The 24,270-nt window shown below is 50.8% G+C and overlaps 1 protein-coding gene across 2 annotated transcripts in view; it reads right to left on the bottom strand.

The window, feature by feature from the left end:
• Positions 1 to 2,606: 2,606 nt before the first annotated feature.
• FSCN1 (fascin actin-bundling protein 1) overlaps positions 2,607 to 24,270 on the bottom strand; it is a 36,553-nt gene continuing 14,889 nt past the window's right edge. Inside the window, exons 2-5 of one of the 2 annotated variants that reach the window (XM_033167218.1) lie at positions 8,114 to 8,270; positions 6,066 to 6,190; positions 4,259 to 4,426; positions 2,607 to 3,658 (exon numbers count right to left, since the gene is read on the bottom strand). In XM_033167218.1, coding sequence (XP_033023109.1) covers positions 3,456 to 3,658; positions 4,259 to 4,426; positions 6,066 to 6,190; positions 8,114 to 8,270 — 653 coding nt within the window. In that variant the 3' untranslated portion in view covers positions 2,607 to 3,455. The remainder of the gene's footprint in view (positions 3,659 to 4,258; positions 4,427 to 6,065; positions 6,191 to 8,113; positions 8,271 to 24,270) is intronic. The other variant, XM_033167219.1, reaches the window with a different exon arrangement.

The raw sequence follows: 24,270 nt of genomic DNA, 5'->3' as shown, positions 1-24,270 counted from the left end.
GAGATGCTTATGGGCTGGAGGAGTCCTTGCAGCAGCCAGCAGGATGGGATCCTTTGTGTACATCTTTTAACAAGCAGGCGTGCTTAGTCAAACCACAAACAGGTGGGGTCTGCAATAACCCCCGGAACGCTCTGCCTCTGGTGTTTAGGAGTTCACATCTAATGCTTACGGGGTCAAAATTGCACAAGGGAAGTGATCTGCAGTCTCCGAGGAACTCGGGATTCGGCATTTTTATTGTAGGGAGAAAGGCCCAAACACATCGTAATGTGAACCAAGCATGTTCAGCGCTCACCAACCGAAACGGAAAGCTAGGACAATGGAGCGCTGGGGTTGCTCTTCCACTGCAACAGGATTTGTCCCATGTGAAAGGTGTCTCAAACAGAGCCGGGCTGTGGGTCCATCTCACTCAGTACTGTCTACACCAGCAGTTATTGGACTACAACTCCCATCATCCCTAGCCAGCAAGGTCAGCCTGGGTCAGGGATGATGGGAATTGTAGTCCAAAAGCAGTTGAAGACCCAAGTTTGGGAAACCCTGGTCTGTACTGACCCCCAGCAGCTTTGTAGGATTTCTGAGGTGTGCTTAGTCAAACCAGAAACACTTAAGGCATATATTGGAGGAGTTTTTTGGGCGGGGGGAAGAGAAGAGAAATGACACGTTTTTTGTTCCTTATCTGAATGCAGGTTTTTAATTTTGTCTCCATTTGAAGCTTGTTATACAAATGGCACTTACAAAAAAAATATCAAGGGACAAATATACCAGAACGTGAGTTGTTGTTTTTTCAGAGCCACAACAGCCAAGGAAGGCAGGCAAGGAGGATTCTCGGCTTATAAAAAATCATTACATGGGAGAAGCCAGCTGGGGTTACAAGTTTCAAACAGTCATCCATGAAATAAGGGGTTTTGGGGTTGGGGCGCAGCATGAAGCGTGAAGGCCAGCAAGTGTTGCAAGGATTTTTTCGGGGGGTGGCAGACACTCAGCAACCCCCCCCTGGCAGCCCCCCCCTGGCAGCCCCCCCCCGTTCCCAAAGCTCTGTGTGTTTCCCTTGAGAATTCCCCGGACTTCACCACTCCCGAAATGTCCCGATAAATCCACGCAGAGCTCCTGGGCCATCCCAGAAGTGACCCTCCTTTCCTCGTAAGGCAAATCATTCCAGTTGCTTCAGAATTTAGCACCAAGTGCAGAAAAGGCCCCTGGAGGTGGCAAAGGGTGCGTGGCACGTTTAAGGCGTGTAGCGTCCTCCCGCCTTGAGCAGAAGGAGGGCTGGTGCTTTGAATTTTGGCAACAGGAAAACCCAAGCGGGCTCCAGCCATGGCTGCAGGGGTGCCGATGGTCAGGTGGAGTTCAGTCACAAAGGGAATCTTTCCCTCCCCTCTGCATTGCATGAGAAATTGGGGTGCTGGAACAGGCAGAGGCTGCCCAACCAAAGAGCCACAGCCGGCGCCATCCAGATGTTTTTGGACCACTTGCCCCAGGCAACGTGGTTGAATGACGTTGCGGCAGATGGGAGCTGGGGTGCCAAACCTCTGGAGGGCCCCGGGTTGGCCGACGCCAAGGGAAAGGCGGGGACCACCCCAAAAAAGGCACCCCAGAAGAACAAACCAAGGTACACAAGACTTTTTTCCAAACTCCCGAACAGTTAAGCAACACGCTACAAATGGATTATACAATACTGCAAATCTAGTAGAGACAGTGGAGGTTGGCTCCTCGAAGAGAGCATATATAAATAGACAAGAAACGCGCTGTTTGGTCACCTTGGGTGGCCCCAGGAACCCCGCAAGCAGAGCTGGGGGGCAAGAGGGGGTTCAGAGCAGCCTTGCGGGGAAACCCTGGCACGCGTGGGGCTGTGGGGGGCAGAGAAGAGGTAGCCCCCAAGCCGGGAGAGCGATGCCTCCATTCTGAAAAACCGCTTGAGGAGTGCTTAAGGGGTAGGGCAGAGATTCCAGTTATATTTTTTTTTGGGGGGGGATGTGCTGTGCAAAGGCTGCTAATTTTTTTTTTTTTTTAAAAAAAAGCTGTCTATTCCTGTGAACCGAGAGTGGCAACTCGCTTCCCCCGCCACAGTTGGAAAGCGTAGAGAGCCCCCCTTCTCAAAGACCTCTGCAACGTGGGTGTCACCCCCCCATTTCACCACATTTCCAGGCCTCTTCCTCTCCCCCCCCTCACTCAGCCCAAAGCTCTGCTTCTGCACCCACACAAATACAACTGAGATAAGACTCTCCATGAGGCACAAAGTCCCAGCCAGGAGAGGGTCACTTAGGAAGAGGGAAAGGACACCGCCCGTGACTCTGGGGCCAACCACTCCTTTTCGGGAGGCACAGAGGAGGAAAATAAAGGTCTTTCACGGCCCCCACCCCTATTAGAGGCAAGGAAGAGGGACTGGTGCTGATCAGGTGTGCAGTTTGACATCTATCAGATGCTGTCATGGACAGGCAACAATTTCACAGGTAGCTGTGATCCCTTCTATCATTATTATTTCGAGATACCAAAGACAGAAATATAAAAGAGGGGAAGAAAGGGGCTCTGACAACAACTTGCAGCTCTCAAGGGACGCAGAGAAAGGCAGTGGCACAGCTTGGTCAGTGCGGTTGTTTCAGGCCTCTTTGCTCAAGAGATGCTCCCTGGGCACTTAAGAGCAACGGAGGGCGAGCTCTTCCTCAAGCTCAGCCCCCGATGAGATGAATCACTTAGCAGCTCGCTAATTTTTAAAAATGTGGGCAAAGCTTCTAGTCCTCATTAACTGTACTTAACTCGCTGGCTGAAGTCGGTCTCTAAACTAACCCTCTGACTTATCCCACACACACCATCCATCTCGCTGTCCCCCCTGACACTTCATGGGGGGGGGGGAGACACAAGGTGGCCTCTCTGCCTGAGTAAGGAAAAGGAAGTATTTATGGGAAAGCCAGAGAGGAAAGAGAGACGGACAGATCCTGACCGGCTACAGAAGAAGGGAGACCGCCCCAACCCCCTTTTCAGGCTTATCCACATGGCCAGCATTGAACCAAGAAAGCGGAAACAGCAGAGGGTTCGCTTGCTTCTTGGCTTAGGTCAATTACTAGAATCGCCCCAGATAATTGGCATCAGGGGAGATGCCAACAGAGGGGGTGGCAGGGGCTGCTCTACTTTAGTGGGATTTATTCCCTTTTAAATTCAGAGGACCAGGTTTGGTATTCCGACAAAGCAACACACACACACACACACACCCCGCAAGAAGTGCACCGTTTTCTGCAGGTTAATTCCATTTTTTTTTCCAGTTTCAAAGAGACAAGATCAACCCAAAACTTCTACGGCGGGAGAGAAGCAGCAGGACAGCTGGAGAAGGAAGGGAGCCTCTCTGTTTTAGGAACGGAGGCAACCGAACAGGAAAAAACAACAGAAATTGGCAACTGAAAGTGAAGAGGGGAGACACAGAGAGAGGGAGGGAGGGAGGGAGAGAGGGAAGTGCTAAAGTGCTTTTAATACTCCCAGAGGGTGGAGGGGTCAATTGTGTCGGCAGAGGCTCGGAGGACCCCGGCATGGTCGCCTTTCAAGTATTTCCCGTTCACTCTGATGGCCACCTTGTTGTAGTCGCAGAACTCGAAAAAGAAGTCCACCGGCGTGTCGCTGCTGCTGGAGACGGAGGACTCGTTGCCGACCGTCCAGTACTTCCCAGTGGAATCTGGAAGCAGAGAAGGGAAAGGGGGTCACGCTGCTCTGCGGGGGGAGAACCTCCCTGAAACACAGAGCACCAGGGGGCGCTAACATGGCAGCCCCCCTGCAGAGGGGGCTGGGAGGAAGAACTCCAGTGCCCAGCGGGGCCAAGGGTCAGGTTGCTGGGAGTTGCAGTCCAGCAACATGGTACCAGAGCAGGCACGGCCAAACGTGGCCCTCCAGCTGTCTTGGGACTACAACTCCCAAGCTAACAGGACCAGTGGTCAGGGATGATGGGAATTGTAGTCCCAAAAACAGCTGGAAGGCGAAGGTTGGCCATGCCTGTACCAGACGTACCTTGGGGGACACGGAGAGCTAGAAATGCGGCTCCTCTCTTCAGAAGGAAAACAGACATTCTCGGGGAACATCAATGCAGCCCTGCCTACAGCCCAGAGTTTCCCAAACATGGGTTCTCTAGCTTTTTTGGACTACAAGTCCCATCATCCAAAGCTAGCAGGACAAGTGGTCATGGATGGTGGGAATTGTAGTCCCAATACAGCTGGAGGGCCAAGGGTTAGCAGAACCAAAGCCAAGCTTCCCCCCCCCCCCGGCAGGAGGAGTCCCCTACCTTTGATGTTGTAGGCCCCGTCGTTGAACTCCAGCTGGAAGACATCGTAGGAGGAGCGGTTGGAGTCCAGGGTCCCCGTCACTTTCCGGCAGCCGATGAAGCCATGCTCCCCCCGCAGAACGATGATGGGCCGGTTGATCAGCTTCATGAGGAAGTGCTCCGTCTCACCTGTCCGTCAGGGAAGACAGAAGGAGGGTCATGGGCCGGGAGATGGGTTCGAATCGCAGCCAAGGAGACTCCAGCTAAACAGCAGGAAGGGACTTCCTGGCGGGAAAGGATCTTTGACAGCGGCAAACTCTCCCTCCCTGGAGGTTTTCAAGCAGAGGTTGGATGCTTGAGTTGCGATTCCTACACTGCAGGGGGGGGGGTTGGACTAGATGACCCACAGGGTCCCTTCCAACTCTATAGAGACTGTTGGGAAACTTCAGCTGGCGCAGCATTCAGAGGCCCAGCTCCTGACAGGAACGAGACTTGAGCGCTGGTTTTCGCCTCAAAGGCCTTGCATAGCTTGGGGCCTCAATATGCCTTTTCCCATGAGATCCTACCCAGACGCTTTGACCCTCAGAGGCTCTCTTCCGAGAGAAGTCCAGAGGGTTGTCACCTTCCTTCTAAGCAGCAGCCCCCTCCTTAACAGCCACGATGGGGAGCAGGGCTATGCTGGCAGGCGCTGATGGGATTTGTAGTCCCCAAACAGCTGCAGAGTACCAGGTTGGGGAAGGCCAACTCTTTTGCACACGCAAGGGGGGGTCTCCAGAGAGCCCTGGCAGTCCTAGACCAGACAGACCCTGGTGCGGAGTTAGAGGAAGGAAGAATACCCAGGATCATGGGATTCAGTTCTGCCAAGGAAGCTCTTCCTCTAAGTTTTGCATTCCCCGGCCTTCGATTCTGCTGCTTAGAAATTCCCCGCTTACTGTTATCAAGATACCATTTTTACTCCGGCTTTTTAATCACCTCACACAGCTTCGATACCTTTGCGGATAGAAATATACAAGCTTTTCGTATTCGTATTAGCCTCACCTCCCCACCACTCCGTAAGTACCCAGGGCGCACAGGACAATTTTATATCTCCCTGCAGCTGTCAGATCTCAATCCTGCTACAACATACAATGTTGTCGGATTCTGCACCGCAGCGCTCAAGATCCGACGGACGATGATGACCTGTGCCACAAACTAGATTTAATGAACACTCACATCAGAGTGCTCTCCAAATTGATAGTTGCAGTCTTTTGTATACTAACCTCCTTATCCTCTTTCATATCCGTTTAATGTTCCTATCCCTTCTTTTAGGTTCATATAGTCTTTTAGATATACCTTCTGTTTTAATACTTTTGAGCTTTCCAAAACGTTTTACAGATTCTAAATGACCGCCTGTCCTCCCCCCTCACTTATGCTGGTCTATGACCTCATTAAAGATTTGATTGATACAAGCTTTTTTAAAATAGTAATTAATACAGTACTCAACTGGAAGATCGCAGGGGTTGTAGCTTGAAGGAAAGGGAGAGCGTGCAAGGCTGATGGCGAACCTCATCTGCTTCAAAGGGCTGCGGTTTGAGGCAGGGGAGGGGCACCTGTAGGTGGGGGCTCTTGTTGCTGGGCCCCCAAACCCCTTGGCTCCAAGTTGTGTGGGCCAATGGTCAGGGATGATGGACGTTTGGGGGGGGGTCCAGCCTCATTTGGAGGAGTCCTGCAGGCTCCCCACCTCTGCTCTAAGGCAATAAAGGTGCTGCTCTCGTCTGTCACTCACCCTGGGCATCCCATGGACCTAAGCCCCCCCCCAACGCCCCCCCCAAAGCCAAAGTATCCTTACTGGCTGTTTCCACCGTGGCGGCCAGCTGCCCGTTCTTCTTTGCTGTCACGTATTTGCCGTTTGCCGCTTTCAGGGTGATACGCCGATCGCACCACTCAATGTCAAAGTAACAGTTGGCATTCCTGCTGTGGCAGAGAGAGTGCGTCAGCGTGAGAAGCAACAGCCCGGCCATTAAGGTTTTATTCTTTTGGGGTGGGGAAGTGTCTGCACACATTCCTTGTTTTCCTAGAGTGGACATGCAGGGGGATGTTTGGTCAAGCCAATCGAAAACTTCCTGTTTCCTCCTGGCCTGGAGCACCCTTCCTTTGCATGTGACTAGAGGTGGGCGTGACCCTACCTGTCCAGGTAACAAAAGGACAAGGCACACTGCACACACTCTCTTTTGACTTCCTTTGTCGTTGGAGCAGCTTTTTAGCTAGAAATGCTCTGTTGCTTCCAGCCAAGGACACTGGGATTATCCCCATATGGGATAGATCCACATGTATATACTTTGTAACTAAGTCTGCCTTCAGGGATCCAACTGTGAACTGAATGTGTGAGTAAACTTTTATATACTTTACACAAGATTGTGGCGTGTTTATTCTTTTAAGAGGGATAGAAGGGGACTTACCAGGAACCTAATAGTGAGAGGCTTACACAAGCCTGCAACCAGTTATCCGCTGTGCGTTTAAAAGGGGAATGCGAAGCTCTGCTAAGTAAAGGAACTTGCTAGCGCAAGTTAGGAAGGATATTAATAAACAATATATCCTCTCCTGCCTCCCTGAACATTCCCTCAGGGAGAAGTGGGGTCCCCTGCGCTCTGTGCAGCAATATGGAGCCACCCTCGATCCCCTCAGAGGAAAGCAAGTGGTTGGTCGGCACACGGGCAAGATAGTGTTGGATGGCAGTAGCTGGAATTGTACAAGCCACCTGGACCTTCCCTGGTGATCAGGTTTTCAGACTCAGGTAACAATTCCAAGGAAGCTTAGATTTCTCTTTCCAGAGAGGTAACCCTCATTAGCAGGGACGCGGGTGGCGCTGTGGTCTAAACCACTGAGCCTCTTGGGCTTGTCAATTGGAAGGTCAGCGATTCGAATCCTCGTGACGGGGTGAGCTCCCGTTGCTCGGTCCCTACTCCTGCCAACCTAGCAGTTCAAAAGCACGTCAAAGTGCAAGTAGATAAATAGGTACCGCTCCAGCAGGAAGGTAAACGGCATTTCTGTGCGCTGCTCTTGTTCGCCAGAAGCGGCTTAGTCATGCTGGCCACATGACCTAGAAAAACTGTCTGTGGACAAACGTTAGCTTCCTCGGCCAGTGAAGCGAGATGAGTGCTGCAACCCCAGAGTCGTTCGCGACTGGACCTAACAGGGGTCCCTTTACCTTTACTCCTCATTAGCCTCTCGTAGCAATGACACCAGCAAGAGAGTTTTGTGGCATCTTCAAATACTAACTTATTATGGCATATGTTTTCATGGACTTCGCTTTGCATTTGATGCAGGAGACAGTAATCAAGAAAAGATTATGCCAGAAGGATGATAATTCTCTAAGGTGCCACAAGACTGTGTGTGAGAGAGAAACCCACATTCCCTATCCATAAATTGGGAAAGGGATTGAATTCAAAGGCTCTCCTCGTCCCGTGGTTCGTCTTATGCTCACTGAGACCAGGGCTTTTAGTGTGGTGACACCTGCCCCCTTGGAATGAGCTTCCAGCAAACACCGGGCAGGAACCTAACGTCTTGCTTGAAATTCACCGGCTCACTCAGTCTTTCCTGGAAGAATGATCTGGTTCTGCTGATGCCCTACTCCCCTCTATGGATTTATGATGCATTTCTTATTTGTTTTATTGACATAATGTTGTGGTTGATTTTGTGTTGTTCCCCACTACGATTAATTTTATTTTTAAAAAAGAAAGGGGGCATAGAAATTATGGCACTCAATAAATAAAACAGCAACGACGGCACATCCCAACCTTTTAAAAAAAACCAAAACCTCATATCCTTAACTATTTGCAGGATGACAAGGATGCCCCCAAAGCTCATTCAGTCACATCTGCCTCAAAGAGGACTCACTTGGTGGAGGCAGTGGATTGCACCCCCCCATTGGAGGTCAGGGTCCAGTATTTCCCAGTGTAGGTCCGGAAGGTGCATTTCTTCGTATCTTTGTTGATTTCCAGTTGGAAGGTTTCCTGGTCGCTCTCCTCATCCTGATTGGCAGAAAGGTCCATTCCTGAGAAAGGAGGGAAGGGAGTAAGACAAAAAGAAAGACAAGAAATTTGGAATATATATGAAAAACCAGTGCCCGAATATAAAAACTTGGATCCATTTCTAACATTCTGTATTGGTAAAAAAAAGGGAAGGAAAGACAAAAAGTCGATAAATTCACATGAATTTTGGTTAAATGATTGGATAACGCAGTAACGAGTAAATTAAGCAACCCGGGAGGAGGGCAGGCGGAAGCCTAAGTCAAGTTTACAACTAGGTATTATGATTTATGATTAACTTGGATCGGTTATGATTTATTTATTTAAGTAATGAATTTTGATATTTTATTAATAGATAGCATGATTGAATGAATGAATATGTATGATTTGTTTTGTTCAAATTTCTTTTTGATGTATTATGGTTATGTGTGTGTGTGTGATGTTTGTTTTGTTGTGTATTGTTTTTAATGTATGAATGTTACAATTCTCAATAAAGATTTATTTATTTATTTATTTTTTAAAAAAAGAAAGGCAAGAGAAATGGCCTCCGTCAACCATGAAACATATTGGGAGGCCTAGATCCCTGTACGCTGCTTCTTGTACTGAGTGGAACTGTGCACACTTGCCTCCGAATTGCGGTACACCCAGGCGCAACTATAGCTTGCTGTAAAGACCCTCAGAGCTGGAAGGGACCCCCAAGAGTCATCTAGACCAACCCCCTGCAATGCAGGAATCACAGCTGAAAAATCCCCAACTCAAGCCACTCTGACTCTCGCCAGCTGCTGCAGAGCAAAGAGGATTTCAGAGGAGCCTGGAGCCGCCTAAAGGATGCCTGGCAAAATGAAACCTCAGCTGTTACTTTCAACGTTCCCTTACCACCCACTTTGGGTTGTGTTTGCAGCCAAGCTGACTCAGAGAAGACCTTGTCTGGGAGCACCAGGGGCCTTGAAGTCAAAAGATACATAAAAATTAAGACACCGGCCCAGAGGGGGCCCCATCCCGGAGCGTGAGACTTCAGGCAGTGGCTGCTTCTGGCTTCCCAAAAATGCAAGTCCTTGGTGCAGCCGGGAGTCTTGGAGGTTCTTGTTTGCTGCGAGAGCTAGACATAACAAGCAGGGCTCCCAGGAGAGAGGAGGAAGCCAAGGAAAAATTTGCTTCCTCAGCAGACGCAGGCTCCAAACAAAGCAAAAGAAAATGAGAGAGAGAGAGAGAGAACTGGGCAAGTCTCCACCTCCACACATGCTTTCCAGAGTTGCAATGCAAGCACCCTGTTCTAGAGCACATGCAGTGGAAGACGAGCGTTGGAAAATTCAGCACATAGTTAAAACTGTGGAACTCCCTCCCACAGGAACCAGCCTTCTTGGGGTCACTGGAATTTCTGAGTGAGGAAAAGGGCAACCTCCCCCCCCCACCTGACCAAGGGGTGGGGGGTTGTGCAAGCCACAGGGGAAGAGCTTGGGGTAGTAGTGTGCCCCTGGGCGCCAAGCTGACATCCCCTGCTGTGGAGCCTTCTTGGATTCCACTGGCCCTGGAGCTTTCAAGTACAGGATCCAGTCCCCTCGCATTCCTTGCTGTTACGTCATTGGTGACACAGATTCACATATTGGTTCTTTGCCTCATTCCCACACTGAGCCACCGCACCTCCACAAAACACACGCCTGGAATTAATTTTGGAGCCATTCTGATGCTTTGGCATTTTTCAACATGGAAGTCAGCAAAACCACGAAGTTTCACACAGACACTGAAAGTCCAGAGCCTCGTTTTGAAAGCAGGGAGAAGGCAACGGAACAGGACAGCAACTGTGAAGATCCGTTTTGTGGCTGAGAATGCAACCCTGAAGGAAGTGGAGTCAATGGTGTAGGGTTGCCAGGTAAGGAGCATCCTCGCCCCTGAGATTTTCGGGCCCAAACCTGATACCTAGGAGTGGCTCCAAGTGATGTCACGGGATGGACCCTGGAGACGGAGGTTAATTGGGAGAAGGAAGCAGAGGAGCGCAGATCTCACTGAGTGTTGCGATTCCTGCACTGCAGGGGGTTAGACCAGGCATCCCCAACCTTCGGCCCGCCCGATGTTCTGGCCTACAACTCCCATGATCCCTAGCTAACAGGACCAGTGGTCAGGGATGGTGGGAAATGTAGTCCAAAACATCTGGAAGGCTGAAGGTTGGGGATGCCTGGGTTAGACTAGAGGACTCTAGGGGGGCCTTCCAACTCTGAATCTAAGATTCTACGCTAGAATTTGCAGCCAGCTCCTGATCTGAAGGCTTGCAAGCAGCAATACACAGTCTTCTTGGCAATTTTTAAATTCTTATTTAGGGCTTTCTCACCCACCTGAAGACTTCAGGTCAGAGCTGGAGGTCTGGCAACCCTAAAGAACACAGGAACCTTTTCATCTGCCGAATCAACTGGGGAGAAGCCACTCCCAACCACAGCAGCTGGGCCCCCCCAAACCTGCTCTCCCTGTGGCTGCAGAGACGCAGTCCCCCCCACCCCACCCTGCATGTGGCTCCCCACCCTGTGGACACGAGCTCCTCTCCCATCCCCCAAGGCAGCCCAAAGCTGCCTTTCAAGTTCCGTCTCCACAGCTGGGGCTCATTCACATCTGGGAGCTGGAATTTCTGGGCTGAGTAGGCCAGTCAAAGAATGCAGAAGTCATGTAGAAGGGAGGGAGGGGGGCAGGGGAGAGGCGGATCCTGCCTGGTGTCTCATGTAAATGGGATGAGGGGGGGGGGGTCCACTGCTAGGGGCTCCACGCAACCCGGAACGGATGAGCTTTTCCCAAAAGGGCTTCGGAAAAAAGTGTCACTGCTGAAAACGATGCCCATTGCAGAGATGGGTAAGGAACCAAAGCCTCTCTCTGGATGCCACCTGGGCAAAGCTGGCCATCTGCTCTGCATCTTTCTGCCAGCAAAGCCAGGAGAATTATGTCCCTAGATTTCACTGGGTGGCCACTTAAGACAAAAAGAGCAAACAGATTCACATCTTCTAATTTGCACACAGGGGTGCAAATTTGGGAATAATTACTACCAATTCAGAAAAGAAACATGTTTCGCCCTAGTAGGGTGCCCCACCGGCTCCCCATCATGCTTGCAGCTAGTTCCTATTTGCAAGGCTCGCCCAGGGAGGTCTGCGGTTGAGGACACAGCAGAGTTCTTCTGCGACTGGCCCCCCCCCCGGCCCCTTAAGGCAGATGCGCCTGAACTTGCCTTCTCAACCAAGGGGGTAGCAAGGGGGCTTCTCTTTCTGAAGCCACATGGCTAGACGCCTGGTGCACACTGGAGAGATTTCTCAAGACTGAAAATGCCATAATGACCAGGTGGGGCCCATTTTTGCAAATCCTATTAAAAACCATGGCCAGATTCCACTCGTTTTGCTTCACCAATCAGGTGAACGGCTGAATATTTCCTAAGCGCCCCTGCTGGCAAATTCCCCGTCTGTTTGAAGCATTTTAGTTTAGAGAAAAGGCAAGGACGAGGTGACATGGAAGAACTTTATAGAGTGATGATGCATGGCACAGAGAAAGCGGCACCGGTATTTTCCTCCATCTCCCCTAACACTATTACCGGTAACTCGGACACCCAACAAATCTTCGGGGCTGATAAAGTCCTCCTTCATGCAGGGCAGAGTTAAACTGTGGAACTCCCTGCCACAGGAGGCAGGAATGGTCTCCAACTTGGATTCGCGGATGACTCTGGGGTTGCGGCGCTCATCTTGCTCTATAGGCCGAGGGAGCCGGCGTTTGTCCGCTAACAGCTTCCGGGTCATGTGGCCAGCATGACTAAGCCGCTTCTGGCGAACCAGAGCAGCGCACGGAAATGCTGTTTACCTTCCCGCCGGAGAGGTACCTATTTATCTACTTGCACTTTGACGTGCTTTCGAACTTGACATTCAGAAAATACCTGAAGGCAGCCCTGTTTAGGGAAGTTTTTAATCTGTGACATTTTAATGTATTTTGATATTTGTTGGAGTGGCTTGGGGGACCTAGCCAGATGGGCAGGGTACAAATAAATTTATAAATAACAACAACAACAACAACTGCTAGGTTGGCAGGAGCTGGGACCGAGCAACGGGAGCTCACCCTGCCGCGAGGATTCGAACCGCCAACCTTCCGATCGGCAAGCCCAAGGCTCAGTGGTTTAACCCACAGCGCCACCCGTTAGTGGATTTCCTAAATAGCATCTGGTTGGTCCCTGAGAGAAGGGGATGCTGGATTAGATGGGCCCCTGGCCTGACCTTGCAGGCTCATCTCTTGCTAAGGGGGAAGGAGAGGGGCGTAAGGAGACAATCTGGGATGCAGGAGAGAGGCAGCCAGGAACAGCTTTGGGAAAGGGAAGCCGAGACAAGAGCAGACAGCTGCAATTGGGGGGGGGGAGAGAGAAGACCTGAGCCGTTCCCACAGCACCAAGGCAGCTGCTGGGTTGCCTTGGGAATAAGAGGAAGCCAGAGAGCTTTAAGGAACAGGAAGGTTGCTCCTCGCTGTTCCAGCAAGTAAAGAAAATAGGAGGGCAATATCACTGACTCAACAAGTCTCCATCCTTGACTACTGGTCTGTATGAAGCGGCAAAGCTGCTATGGCTGTGCTGAGCTGTTAACAGCACCCACCCACTGGACACAAAGGGCCGCAGGTGAGCATCTGTCCTGTAAGCAGCCCTGGCATCTGCAGGTAGGGCTGGGGAAGACCAAAGACCCCAGAGAGGTGCCACCAGCCCCCCATGGGAGACCAGGGCTGGGGACCCGGCGGCCGTCCATATGGACGGCAACTCCTATTGTCACCCCTGACCATTGGCCATGCTGACCGCTAGGCAGTGCAACATAATCCAGAAGCCACTATGCTGCTGCTCCTTGGCGGAGAAAATATGGAGCTAGACAGAGCAGCTTCCAATGTTCACCCACATGCAAGAAGATCGTTTATTGTTCTGCGCCTTTCAAGGTTTTTATTTACTGCCCGCCATACTGGTCATCCCAGAGACCAATTTGGCATATGGCCATTTGTCCACCGAGCCGGTACCACCAAGAAATGCCAGATTCTCAGACAACTGACATTGTGTTGTTACACACACACACACACACACACACACACAATTTTACTCTAGAACGGGCACCATAACAATAGCAAGTTTAAGGCCCTTCCCTGGGCACTGTTTATGTGCACAAAATTTGGCCGTTATCCTGTACCGTTGCTTTTTTTAACTGTAAAAAGTCCCACTAGAAAAGGACAGATGATTATACTGGAAAGAACAAGATTACTGGCAAGGTCACATAACCTCCAAGAGAACAAAAGTGCAAGGTAACCTTTTTTTTTTTTTTGCAAATATTATCTGCCAGAGAGCTCAGTAAACCACAGGACTGGCCGCTCCCTTCAATGACCAGGGTTACAGAATTGCAGAGTTGGAAGGGGACCCTGAGGGTCATCTAGTCCAACCCACCGCAATGCAGGAATCTTTTTGCCCAAGGTGGGGGCTCAGACCCACAACCCTGAGATTAAGTCTCGTGCTCTGCAGGCTGAGCTGCCCCAGCTAAACCAGGAGATACAGCCCCCCCCAAAAGAGTCACTTCTTTGTTTTGACTTTCCTGCGCATCGGCTGGTTTCATCTTAGAAAGTGCTTTGAGGGTATATTTCTGCCTCGTTTTATATCTGCCAGAGCAGAGACTCAAAGACTTTCAGAGGGACCCTCGCCTAGGCAAAGGGCCTGAAAACTCCCTCTTCACTCTCCCTACAGAAGAACAGACTGCAGTTCCTTGCTCCCAACTCCACTGTCAAGGCAGGCACCCCTGAGACCTTGGCACGGTGGGGGGGGGCTGTCCCGTTGGCCTGGGGGGGGGGGGAAGAGGCCCTGAACCACTCACAAATCCTCCAGCCCAAACCTTTGGTTTGCCTCCTTATGAACTGCTTTGCAACCCTGCCAGGTACAGCGGAACCTCATTTTTCGAGCGTCTCGGAAGCCGAACATTTCAGAACCCGGATGCCAAAAGGCCGGAAGTAATTGCTTCCGTTTTCGAATGGCTTCCGAGGCGAGTTTTCCCATTTCCCCCATTGAAAAGGACATTCTCCTCTTTATACTGCCTATAGCTCTTTGGGGAGAAAAAGGAAGGATATGAATGCCATGAATATCATTATTGGCAAAAAAAAAAAAAACAATTTCCCTAGCCATAGATAGGACAGGAAAAGGCACTGGAGATTTTTTCTGTTTAGTGCTGTTCAGGGAAGCAGTTTTTGCAACCAAGAATTTAAGGGATGCACCACTTTAGTGAGTAGCTGAGAAATAAGACTCAAGAGTGAGGCGGCAGGGAGAAAGGCTTCAGGACTCGCCAAGAATTTCCCGAGCCCCTGCCCCAAAAGCCAGCCGGGGAGTTGGGTTACATGGATTCATCGGAAAGGAATGCTGCCAGAACTGCTGCGAGCATCCTTTCGAAGGAGGCTGAAACTTGAATCTGTGCAGGAGAGTAAAATAAAAAAATCAGTCAAAAACCAGACTCTGCTGGCTTGCCGGCCTTTCATGGACCAGCAAGTCTGCACTGCTGGCTCTAGGCAACCCAAAAGGACCCCTCGCGGCAGGGTCTAGGGAGGTGAAGCCCCATGGAGGGTTTTTTCCAGGACTGGACACAACTCTTTCATCCAACATCAAGCCAGAGGTTGTGCCCTAAACCCCTAGGGACACAGAGCAAGAACCCAGAAGCTGGTCTCGCCTGGCTTCCTGCAGTGGTCAACCAGGTGCCCCCAAGCAGGACCCAAAAGAAAGGGTTACATCCTGGCTAACGGGTGTCACCAGACCCACGTTTTGCACCTCTGTTTGGGAGCTGCCATCTCCCCCTGCCTCGGAGAGCTTCACACACGTCCTGGCTGCCGCCTCCCCTCAGAAGCCAACGGGGGAGAACCCCAAAATGGCACCTCCCGCCACACGGGGCCTGATCCCCCGATTTTTCTCCTGCGCAAGCTCCGTCATAGTGAGCAAAAGCAGAACTGACTGCTGGAAGATGAGGCAGGGCACAGCTGCTGTTGCGCTCGGATCCTGCTTGCTGGTTTTGAATTGAAGCGTCCGGTTGCTACTGTGAGACCAGACAATGCTGGGCTAGATTCCCACAACCCCCCCCCCCACTTTGGCCTGATCCAGCTGCTGCAGGGCTCCTCTAAATTCCTTGTGATTCCTATGCAGAACCTCCATGGACGGGGCCAGTCTACCTTAGAATAGTGGAGGGGGCAAGTTTGCTTCCCTTTGGGGGCATCTGGCTGGCCACTCGGAGGACAGGAGCCTGGAATAGATGGGCCTGATCCAGCAGGGTTCTTCGTAGGTGTAGCTTCATGGCTAATGCACCCCAGCTGCCTCTGGCTCCAGGATTTTACCAGCAGGCAAACCTGTGCCTGGTGGTGTTTTTGTTCTCATTTTCATTATGTACAAGGTGTGACCGGAAAGTTCGGTGAATGGCCACAGAAATCGGAAAAGTGAGAACTATTCAAACATACACGCCTTACAGGCCTTCAAAGTAGACCCCCTCTGATACAATGCACCGTTGACAACGTTCGTAGAACTGTTGGAAACTTCAGGAGAAGTCCTCTTTTCATACTGCTTTCGGTTCCCTTGCCACTGCAGCTTGGACGTGTGAAATGTTGGGAAAATCTGTGCCCTTTCAGTGCTGATTTCAGCTTTGGAAAAAGAAATCCGGTGGGGCCAGAGAATATGGAGGGTGGGACAACTCAGTAACAATTTCACACAGAACAGGAAATTCTTCCGCCATCATTCGGACGGACAAACGCCGATTCCTCAACAATAACTCACAAACTCTGTCGACATTTGCCACCGTTCTGCTTGTCGACAGTCTGCCAGAATGAGGGTCATCTTCGATGGTTTGCCGCCCTTCGCGGAAACGCTTAAACCACTCATACACCGTCTTTCGAATTACAGCTTCATCTCTGTACACAACTGTGAGGATTTCGTGGATTTCTGATGCCGATTGTACGTCCGAAGATTTCTCGCTGTCCGATTTCCGGCCACACCTTCTATTTTCATATTGCAATTTTACATTGTGAACTGCCCCAAGATCTATGGGCATAGGGTGGAAAACAAATTTAACAGCAATATCAAACACAATTAAGAAACACTCGCTCCCGAGTTTCTCCTCCATTTCCCTTACACAGCAGCATCCCAATTGTTCATACAGCTTCTCTCCCTTCCTTCCTTCCTTCCTTGCCCCGGCAAACCAATTTTGCACATCAGACATTTCACAGCATCACCTCCAGCCTTCCACCTTTCCGTGAGGACGGGAGACTCATTTCCTGTCACTTCCTTTGGAGCACCAGAAAACCAGCAGAAAGGAAGGCAGCCGCCAGCTCCCCCCCACCCCCCCGTGTGCCTCGGGCACTTCAAGAAATGCGTACCGAGAAGCATCAGATTCTGAGGCTCTTAAACATTTAGCAACATCTGCGTATTATTTCTTATTTCACTTGTCACGGAAGGGCATAGGCGCCAAGCCCCAAATATCTGACTGTGCCAGCTTCCAATGTAGGCGTTGCTCAACGCCTTTCAGACATACCACGAGGACTAGCAGCTTGGTTTTAACAAAAGCAGAAACCTTAACGGGGGGAGGGGGCAACACTAGCTCACGCTTCATACAGAAAGGCCCCCGGTTCAGTTCCTGGCAGCTGTGGCCAAAAATGGCTGGGGAGCGGGTGATGGGAAGCCCAGGTAGAGGGCCTTCTCGGGGGTGGCACCCGCCCTGTGGAACGCCCTCCCATCGGATGTCAAGGAAATAAACATCTATCTGACTTTTAGAAGACATCTGAAGGCAACCCTGTTTAGGAATGTTTTTAATGTATGATGTTTTATTCTGTTTTTAATCTGTTGGGAGCCACCCAGGGTGGCTGAGGAAACCCAGCAGTATGGGCGGGGTAATAATAATAATAATAATAATAATAATAATAGACATAAAACCACTTCTGAGATGGGAAAATTAGTCTCATTGGCACAGCCAGAGCCACATTCTGTGCTGCTCCTGCCTGCAATGAAGGGATTATATATATCTGCCATGTCCATTTCTTTCTCGCCTTTCCCAACTAGCCATTCTTCCTCGATGGGAGTCTGAAAAGCGAGAGGTTCCTCGGGGGTCTCTCCAGCCACCAGCCAGAGCTGCTTCAATGCTTCTATCCCCCAGACAAAGAGATTTATGCCCAAGCAGCTGTTTCGGTCGTGATCTCCCAATGGAGTCCCCACCCCAAGCATAACTTGGGCCCAAGCACTTTAATGGCTGCAAAACACAGTTTTGAATCGGACCCAGAAATGGACCGTCACCCAGTGGAGCTCTTGCAATTGGCACACTTCTGTTCTCCCTGAAACCGGCTCCGATCAGCAATCGGACTGCAGCATCCTGGACCTGCCAAAGTTTCCTGACAACTTCCAAAAGGCTGTGCTCCCTTCTAGTCAGCACACCACAAGTGCACATCTGCAAAACACGTTCCTCGTAAGTGATTCACTATTCACTCATGAGTGGGTTTTTTCTTTTCCTCCAAGGAAATTTAAAGTATTTTTTTTTAAAAAAAAATGTACACAGGGAGGTGTCAGATCTTTGCCCTATCTAGCAGTGTGGCATAGTGGTTATTGTTGGACCGAGACCTGTGAGAGACCTGGGTTCGAATCCCCGCTCAGCCATGAAGCTCACCGGGTGTGACCTTGGTGGCTGGTTGCTGCCTCTCAGCCTAACCTACCTCACAGGTTTGTTGCAGGAATAAAATGAGGAGGGGGAGAAGCAGGTACTCCACACCTTGAGCTCCTTAGAAGGAAAGGTGGGATATAAGAATGCAACAAATAAATAAAATTAATAATTGATCAATAGTATTGCCTAGAGACTGGCAGTGGCTCTCTCCGCTGTTTCGGGGGGCAGGGGGGACACTCCTCTCCCTTGCCTGCAGTTTCTGGGGACTCAGCCTGCAGCCCTCTTCCCCTACAGACCTCCTCCAGAGCCATAAGTGCATTGTTTTTATTTCCCCACGATGCCTCTCCAAAGTTGGGTCTCCGGAGCTCATCTGGCGATAACAGCTGAGTCAATTACCCGTCTTTGCCAAGGTCAGGCGGAGCCTCCTGAGAAGGCGGGTGATTTCCCGTCTGGTATCCACGCAAGAGTGGCAATTAAAAAAAGAGAGAGATAAGACACTTAACTTGCCTTTATCAGTTTCTGAAAGGGGTTGAAGGAAGCTGTGGGAAGTGGGATTTGCAGAAAAGGGACAGGCTGGAGCATCGAACAGCAGCGATGGAAGGTACCCCCCCCCAAAGGGTCCTCTAGGATGCTTGTCTGCTGTGTTCATAGCGACACGTGAATTTCAAACCAGAAACCACATTGGGCCGGATCCTGGAGGGAAGGGCTGAGGGCCCAGCTGCTCTCCCCAAAATATCTGTCAAGAGCATCCCTGCCGGATGAGACCGCAACAGCTGGATCACCCTCCTGTGCAAATGGCACACATTGCAGGGGGATGGAGTAGGTGTCCCTGGGGGGTCCCTTTTCCAACACTACAGTTTTATGATTCAAGGTCCAGGCCTGCTCAGTGACTGGACCCCCTTTCTTGGGGACGGCTCAAGCACCTGCCCTGGAGGGCACCAGGTCGGAGGAGGCTGGAAGAAAGGTAGAGCGTCCACACAAGACATGGGAACTGCAGCCGCGATCAGCTTCAAGGCCTAAACTGCGGCTTCTTCTGGCAGTCCGGCTCAGCACCTTCCAAGCTGGGCTCCAGGGAGCAGCAGGAGACTGTCCAGAGTTTTTCAGCAAGAGGAGGATCAGTAGACAAGCTCCGTGGACCAGCTGGTGGGCTATCTTCAACGAAGACCAAGCCACGTGCATGGCAAGGGTCCCCTGGGTCCTTTGTTCGAATGGGAGCAGCAGCAGGATCTCCTAGGTCTGGTATGGAGAAGCAGGCGTCTCAGAAAGGTCTTCCCGACATGCAATGCCACAAACATGCAGAGGGTTTTCAGCAGACCCGGAAAGAGCTCGTGGATACTTTGGCTGCGATTCCTGCATTGCAGGGGAGCTGTACCGGATGACCCTTGGGGGCCACAGTTCTAAGATTCCCCCAGTGTGGACTAGAAAACAAACCCCACAGGGGCGAGATCAGCCAAGGCCTGTGCAGAACTGGAACGGGTCTCTCGGGAACGCGACTCGCAAGAGCAACAAGCCCTCTGGGCTCAGAGCTCTCCAGCTCTCCGCTTTGCTCCTAGGTCCAAATCGGCGCCCCAGATTTCCTCCTGAGTACAGCTCCTCTCAGGGGCAAGCCGTGACAAGTCTCTGGCAGCAAGGAGTGGCAAATGGCTCCGTGGGGCCATATAATCATATCCTGGAGGGAGCAAGAGGACGCAATCGTGCATTTGCATTCCATGGGGAACAGGACAAATTACAAGCCCAGCTGAGGAAGCCCTGCTGGTTACTCCTCAAAGCAAGGAGCACACAGGAGAGAAAACAAACTCAGCCGCCTCTCCGGAGTCAAACCGGCTCCAGGTTCCCAAAAGTCAATGAAGCAGGAACTTAAACCTCATGCATTTTTATATACAGTGAGAAGAGACCCCCTTGTCTGGTCACTCCTAAAGAAACCAGCCCTTGGACTGGAGCAACAGTCTTGCAGGTGCAAATGGAGAAAGATGGCACAGATTATTTAGATCTGTTCCAATCTGGGTTCAGGCCTCCCTGTGTGACCGAGTTGATTTTGGCCGCCCCTAACAGACCTCTGCAGAAAGCGGGGGGGGGGGGGAGTGCAACCTGTCTCCTGCTTCTCTGTAGCTTTCAATACCACTGACGATGGTGTCCTCCTGGAGCAGTTCTGTGGGTTGGGAGTTGGGGGCTCTGCGCTTCTGGCCCTACCTATGCAGCAAGCTATCAGCCATTTGCGACCAAGTGAGGATGCCAGGATGACACCCGACATCTCCACCACCTGGAGATTCATGCCAGGGGATCCTTGGATCTTGCCTGTTTCCCCCACACGAACAACACACCCTGCAGAATTCTGTATGTGAAATTTTATCTGCCCAATCAGAACGAATTTCAGGAACCAAAAAGCTGCATGGAAAAATACGACTTTCGAGCCGTCTGGCCCCAAAATGGCAACTAGGCGTTCCGTTTTGCCAACTGTAACCTTGGTTTAAGAAGCCATTTGGTGCCTAGCTTATATATCTAGGTTTGTAAAACTGTGCCTATGGGACAAAATCTAGAGAACTTTCAAAGATCTTTTGTTTCACCAAAGGCTCCCAAGACAGACTACTCTTTCGCCTTGGGTCAGCTTGCAGGGTTTTAAGGATTTCCAACAGTTGGTTGGTAACTATGTGGTGGAAGCAACTGCAATTCTGAGAAAATCCCGAGCGATTCCCCTGGGCCTGCCAGCCCCCAGGTCCTCCAGCGAAGCCGGCTGCTTCCCCTTTTTCCCAAGGCCTCGCATTCCAGCTCAGTTCACCCTTGTCAAGAGTGTCGGCGGCCCCTGCAGGGCTGGCATCTCCACCGATGCCAGCATCGAGCCAGCTGCGCGGTCAGGTGGATAATATGATAATTCACAAGGCTCATTCCCAGATTTGCGGCTCAGCCGAAATTAACCGGACAACAGCTTGTGGCCTGCTTGCCACCTGCCACTCACCAGGAGCCGTGAGAACAGCAGTGGCAGGAAATGGGGTTCTAGTCCAAGTTGGGCACATGGTGATTTTAAAAACACACACACACACACACATACAGAGAGAGAGAGAGAGAGACTGACTTCCCCCATCACATGCTTTTAAGAGACAAAGATTTTTAAGACATGCAGCTCACAGCTGCCACCCTTCATAGGTCAAGGATGGGGAGTATGTGCCCTCTAGCTATGCACAACATAGGAAGAGCCTGCAGGATCAGGCCCATGGCCCACCTAGTCCAACATCTTGATCTCTAAGTGGCTGAAGGATGGCAAAGCAGGAACTAGGATTCGGACACAAGAGCACTCTCTCCCTTCCTGTGGTTTCTAGCAAACTGAACTACAACACCCATCATCCTTGACCACACAAGCGAGGGATGATGGGCTCTTGAGTCCAACAGCCTCTGGAGGCCTCTGTTCCTGCCTTCCTCGTCCAAGCCACAGTCCTGCCATCTTGCTCAAGCAAAGTCCCCAGTGCAAGCAAGTAGTCTGTGCCGGCTGGCCTCTTCTGCATCCTGTTAGAGTAGCCAAACGAGGGCGTTTGGGGTCCTCCAGCTGACGGGCAGCCAGAAAATTAAGCAAACTCACTGGCACATGAGATGGAAGGTGGCTTTCAAAGTGGGGTTAAGGCACGGAAGAGGGAGGTGGGTGCCAGTGCCACCCTGGGCTGAAAGGAACCTCCCCTGTTCAGAGCTAGCATGCTTCTGAATTCCACCTTCAGGGAACATATGTACCTGGCTGCAGGATCAGACCAAGGACCCCTCTAGCCCAGCTCCCCTATTCTCACAGCAGCCAGGCAGGCTCCTATTATGGAAACCCCCACAGGCAGGGTTCCAGCAAGAGTTCTTGGGGCTGCCTTGGGGCACCCAGTTGGCCATGGCGGGGGTGGGTACAGGATGCTGGCTAGGTGGTCTGATCCTGCTGCGGGGCTGCTCTTGTACCCTTCCATCTGCTTAGCATAGAATGGAGGTCTTGGGCAACCTGACAAGACCCCAGACAAATGTAAGGCAGGGAGAAGCAGCTGCACAAATTCAAGATGGGGGACGCCTGGCTTATTAACAGTACATGTGAAAAGGATCTGGGGGTCTGGGTGGACTACAAATTTAACATGAGCCCGCAGTGTGATGCAGCAGCAAAAAGAGCTAATGCAATTCTAGGCTGCATCGACAGGAGTCTAGTGTCCAAATCAAGAGAAGTCCAGGCACCACTCTAATAAACCACACCTGGAACACTGTGTCCACCTCTGGGCACCACAATTTAAGAAGGATATTGACAAGTTGGAAGGTATGCAGAGGAGGGTGAACAAGATGATCAAGGGTCTGGAAACTAAGCCTGATGAGGAATGGTTGAGGGAATTGGGTATGTTTAGCCTGTAAAAAAGGAGACTGAGAGGAGATATGATAGCCACCTTCAAATATCTAAAGGGCTGTCAGATGTTTTCTCCTGCTCTGGAACCAATAGCTTCCAATGACAAGAAAGGAGATTTCAGCTCAATATCACAAAGAACTTTCTGACAATAGAGCAGACTCCCTTGAGGGGTTGTGGGCTCCCCTTCCTCGCAGGTTTTTAAGCAGCGGTTGCATGGCGGTCTGTCGTGGATGCTGCAGCTGAGATTCCTGCATTGCAGGGGGCTGGGCTGGACGGCCCTTCCAACTCTACCGTTCCGATTCTAAGACTCACCTTTCCACATTTTGCAAAGGGGTCGAGGTGTGTTCCTGTAGCTCCCCTGTAGCTTCAGGGGAAAGGGCTGGGTGGTTGCAGAGTCACGCTCAGCTGCGCCGGGTGGAAACCGGCCGGTGCGGAAAGAGGGGGGAACATGCAACACCCTCTGCATCACGGAGGATCAGAGGAAGGCTGAATGGGGAGGGGGGAGAGGAAGGGAGCCGCTTTGGGGGAGAGCCCTGCTCCACACAGGAAGAGCTGGGGAGGGGAGGGCGGGGGGCAGAGGGAGGTGAACATCTGGCAAACGGACTCAGACAGGAACGCAGCCAAGGCTTTCCACCTCAGGGGATCACACAGGAGAAGGTGCCTTGCTGGAGCAACCCCCCCCCCCCAACAGCCAGCAAGGAAGGAAAGCCAACCTTACGAGTTAACACTTTCGTCTCAACCAGAAACGGCAAGCAGCGCCCACAGACTCCCATAAACCCAGAGAGCTGGAATCGTGGCACAAAGTTTCTGTTTCTGGTCCCTTGCAGCTTTTTTTTTTAATGTTTTAAATAGTTCCTCTAAACTGCATTTACTGATAATCAAAACAAAATCGAAAATTCTTTCTAGTAGCACCTTAGAGACCAACTGAGTTTGTTCCTGGTATGAGCTTTCGTGTGCATGCACACTTCTTCAGATACACTGAAACAGAAGTCACCAGATCCTTAAATACAGTGGGGGAGTGGGGAGGGGTATTACTCAGAAGGGTGGTGGGAATGGGTGATAGGCTGATAAGTGTGGAAAACCTGTTGACGACTCTAAACGGCTGCAATTAGTCTTGCAGGGGAAGGCAAGGGGTGAGATGGCTAAAGATGGCTTTGTTATGTATAATGAGATAAGAATCCAATGTCTTTGTTCAAACCAGGTTTCTCCATGGTTTTAAGTTTGGTGATTAGTTGCAATTCAGCCACTTCTCTTTCCAGTCTATTTCTGAAATTTCTTTGTATTAAGACAGCTACTTTGAGATCTTTTATAGAATGTCCTGGGAGATTGAAGTGTTCTCCTACTGGTTTCTCTGTCTTGTGATTCCTGATATCAGATTTATGTCCATTTATCCTTTGGCGTAGGGTTTGGCCTGTTTGTCCAATATAGAGAGCTGAAGGGCACTGTTGGCATTTGATTGCATACACAATGTTGGAAGATGAGCAATTAAATAGTCCTGAGATGGTGTGTTTGATGTTGTTGGGACCAGTAATGGTGTTATCCGGGTTTATGTGGCAGCAAAGTTGGCATCTGGGTTTATTGCAGGCTCTGGTACCAGTGTCCATGTTGAGTCCTGTTTTTGAATTATTGTGGGTGAGGAGCTGTTTGAGATTGGGTGGCTGTTTGTATGCGATGAAGGGTCTTCCTCCCAGAGCTTGAGAAAGAGAACTGTCATTGTCTAGGAGAGGTTGTAGATCTCTGATGATGCGTTGTACTGTTTTAACTTGGGAGCTGTATGTGATGACTAGTGGTGTTCTGTTATTTTCTTTTTTGGGTCTGTCTTGCAGCAAGTTCTCTCTGGGTATCAGTCTGGCTCTGTCGATCTGTTGTTTAACTTCATCAGGTGGATATTTTAGTTCTAAAAAGGTTTGCTGTAGATCTCTTAGGTGAGAGTCTCTGTCTGTAGAGTTGGAACAGATGCGGCTGTAACGTAGGGCCTGGCTATATACAATGGATTGTTTGGTATGTTTGGGATGGTAGCTAGAAGCATGT

The sequence above is a fragment of the Lacerta agilis genome, chromosome 13 (genome assembly GCF_009819535.1).
Source record: "Lacerta agilis isolate rLacAgi1 chromosome 13, rLacAgi1.pri, whole genome shotgun sequence".
Lineage (NCBI taxonomy): Eukaryota > Metazoa > Chordata > Lepidosauria > Squamata > Lacertidae > Lacerta > Lacerta agilis.
This window is presented reverse-complemented; position numbering and strand designations above follow the sequence as displayed.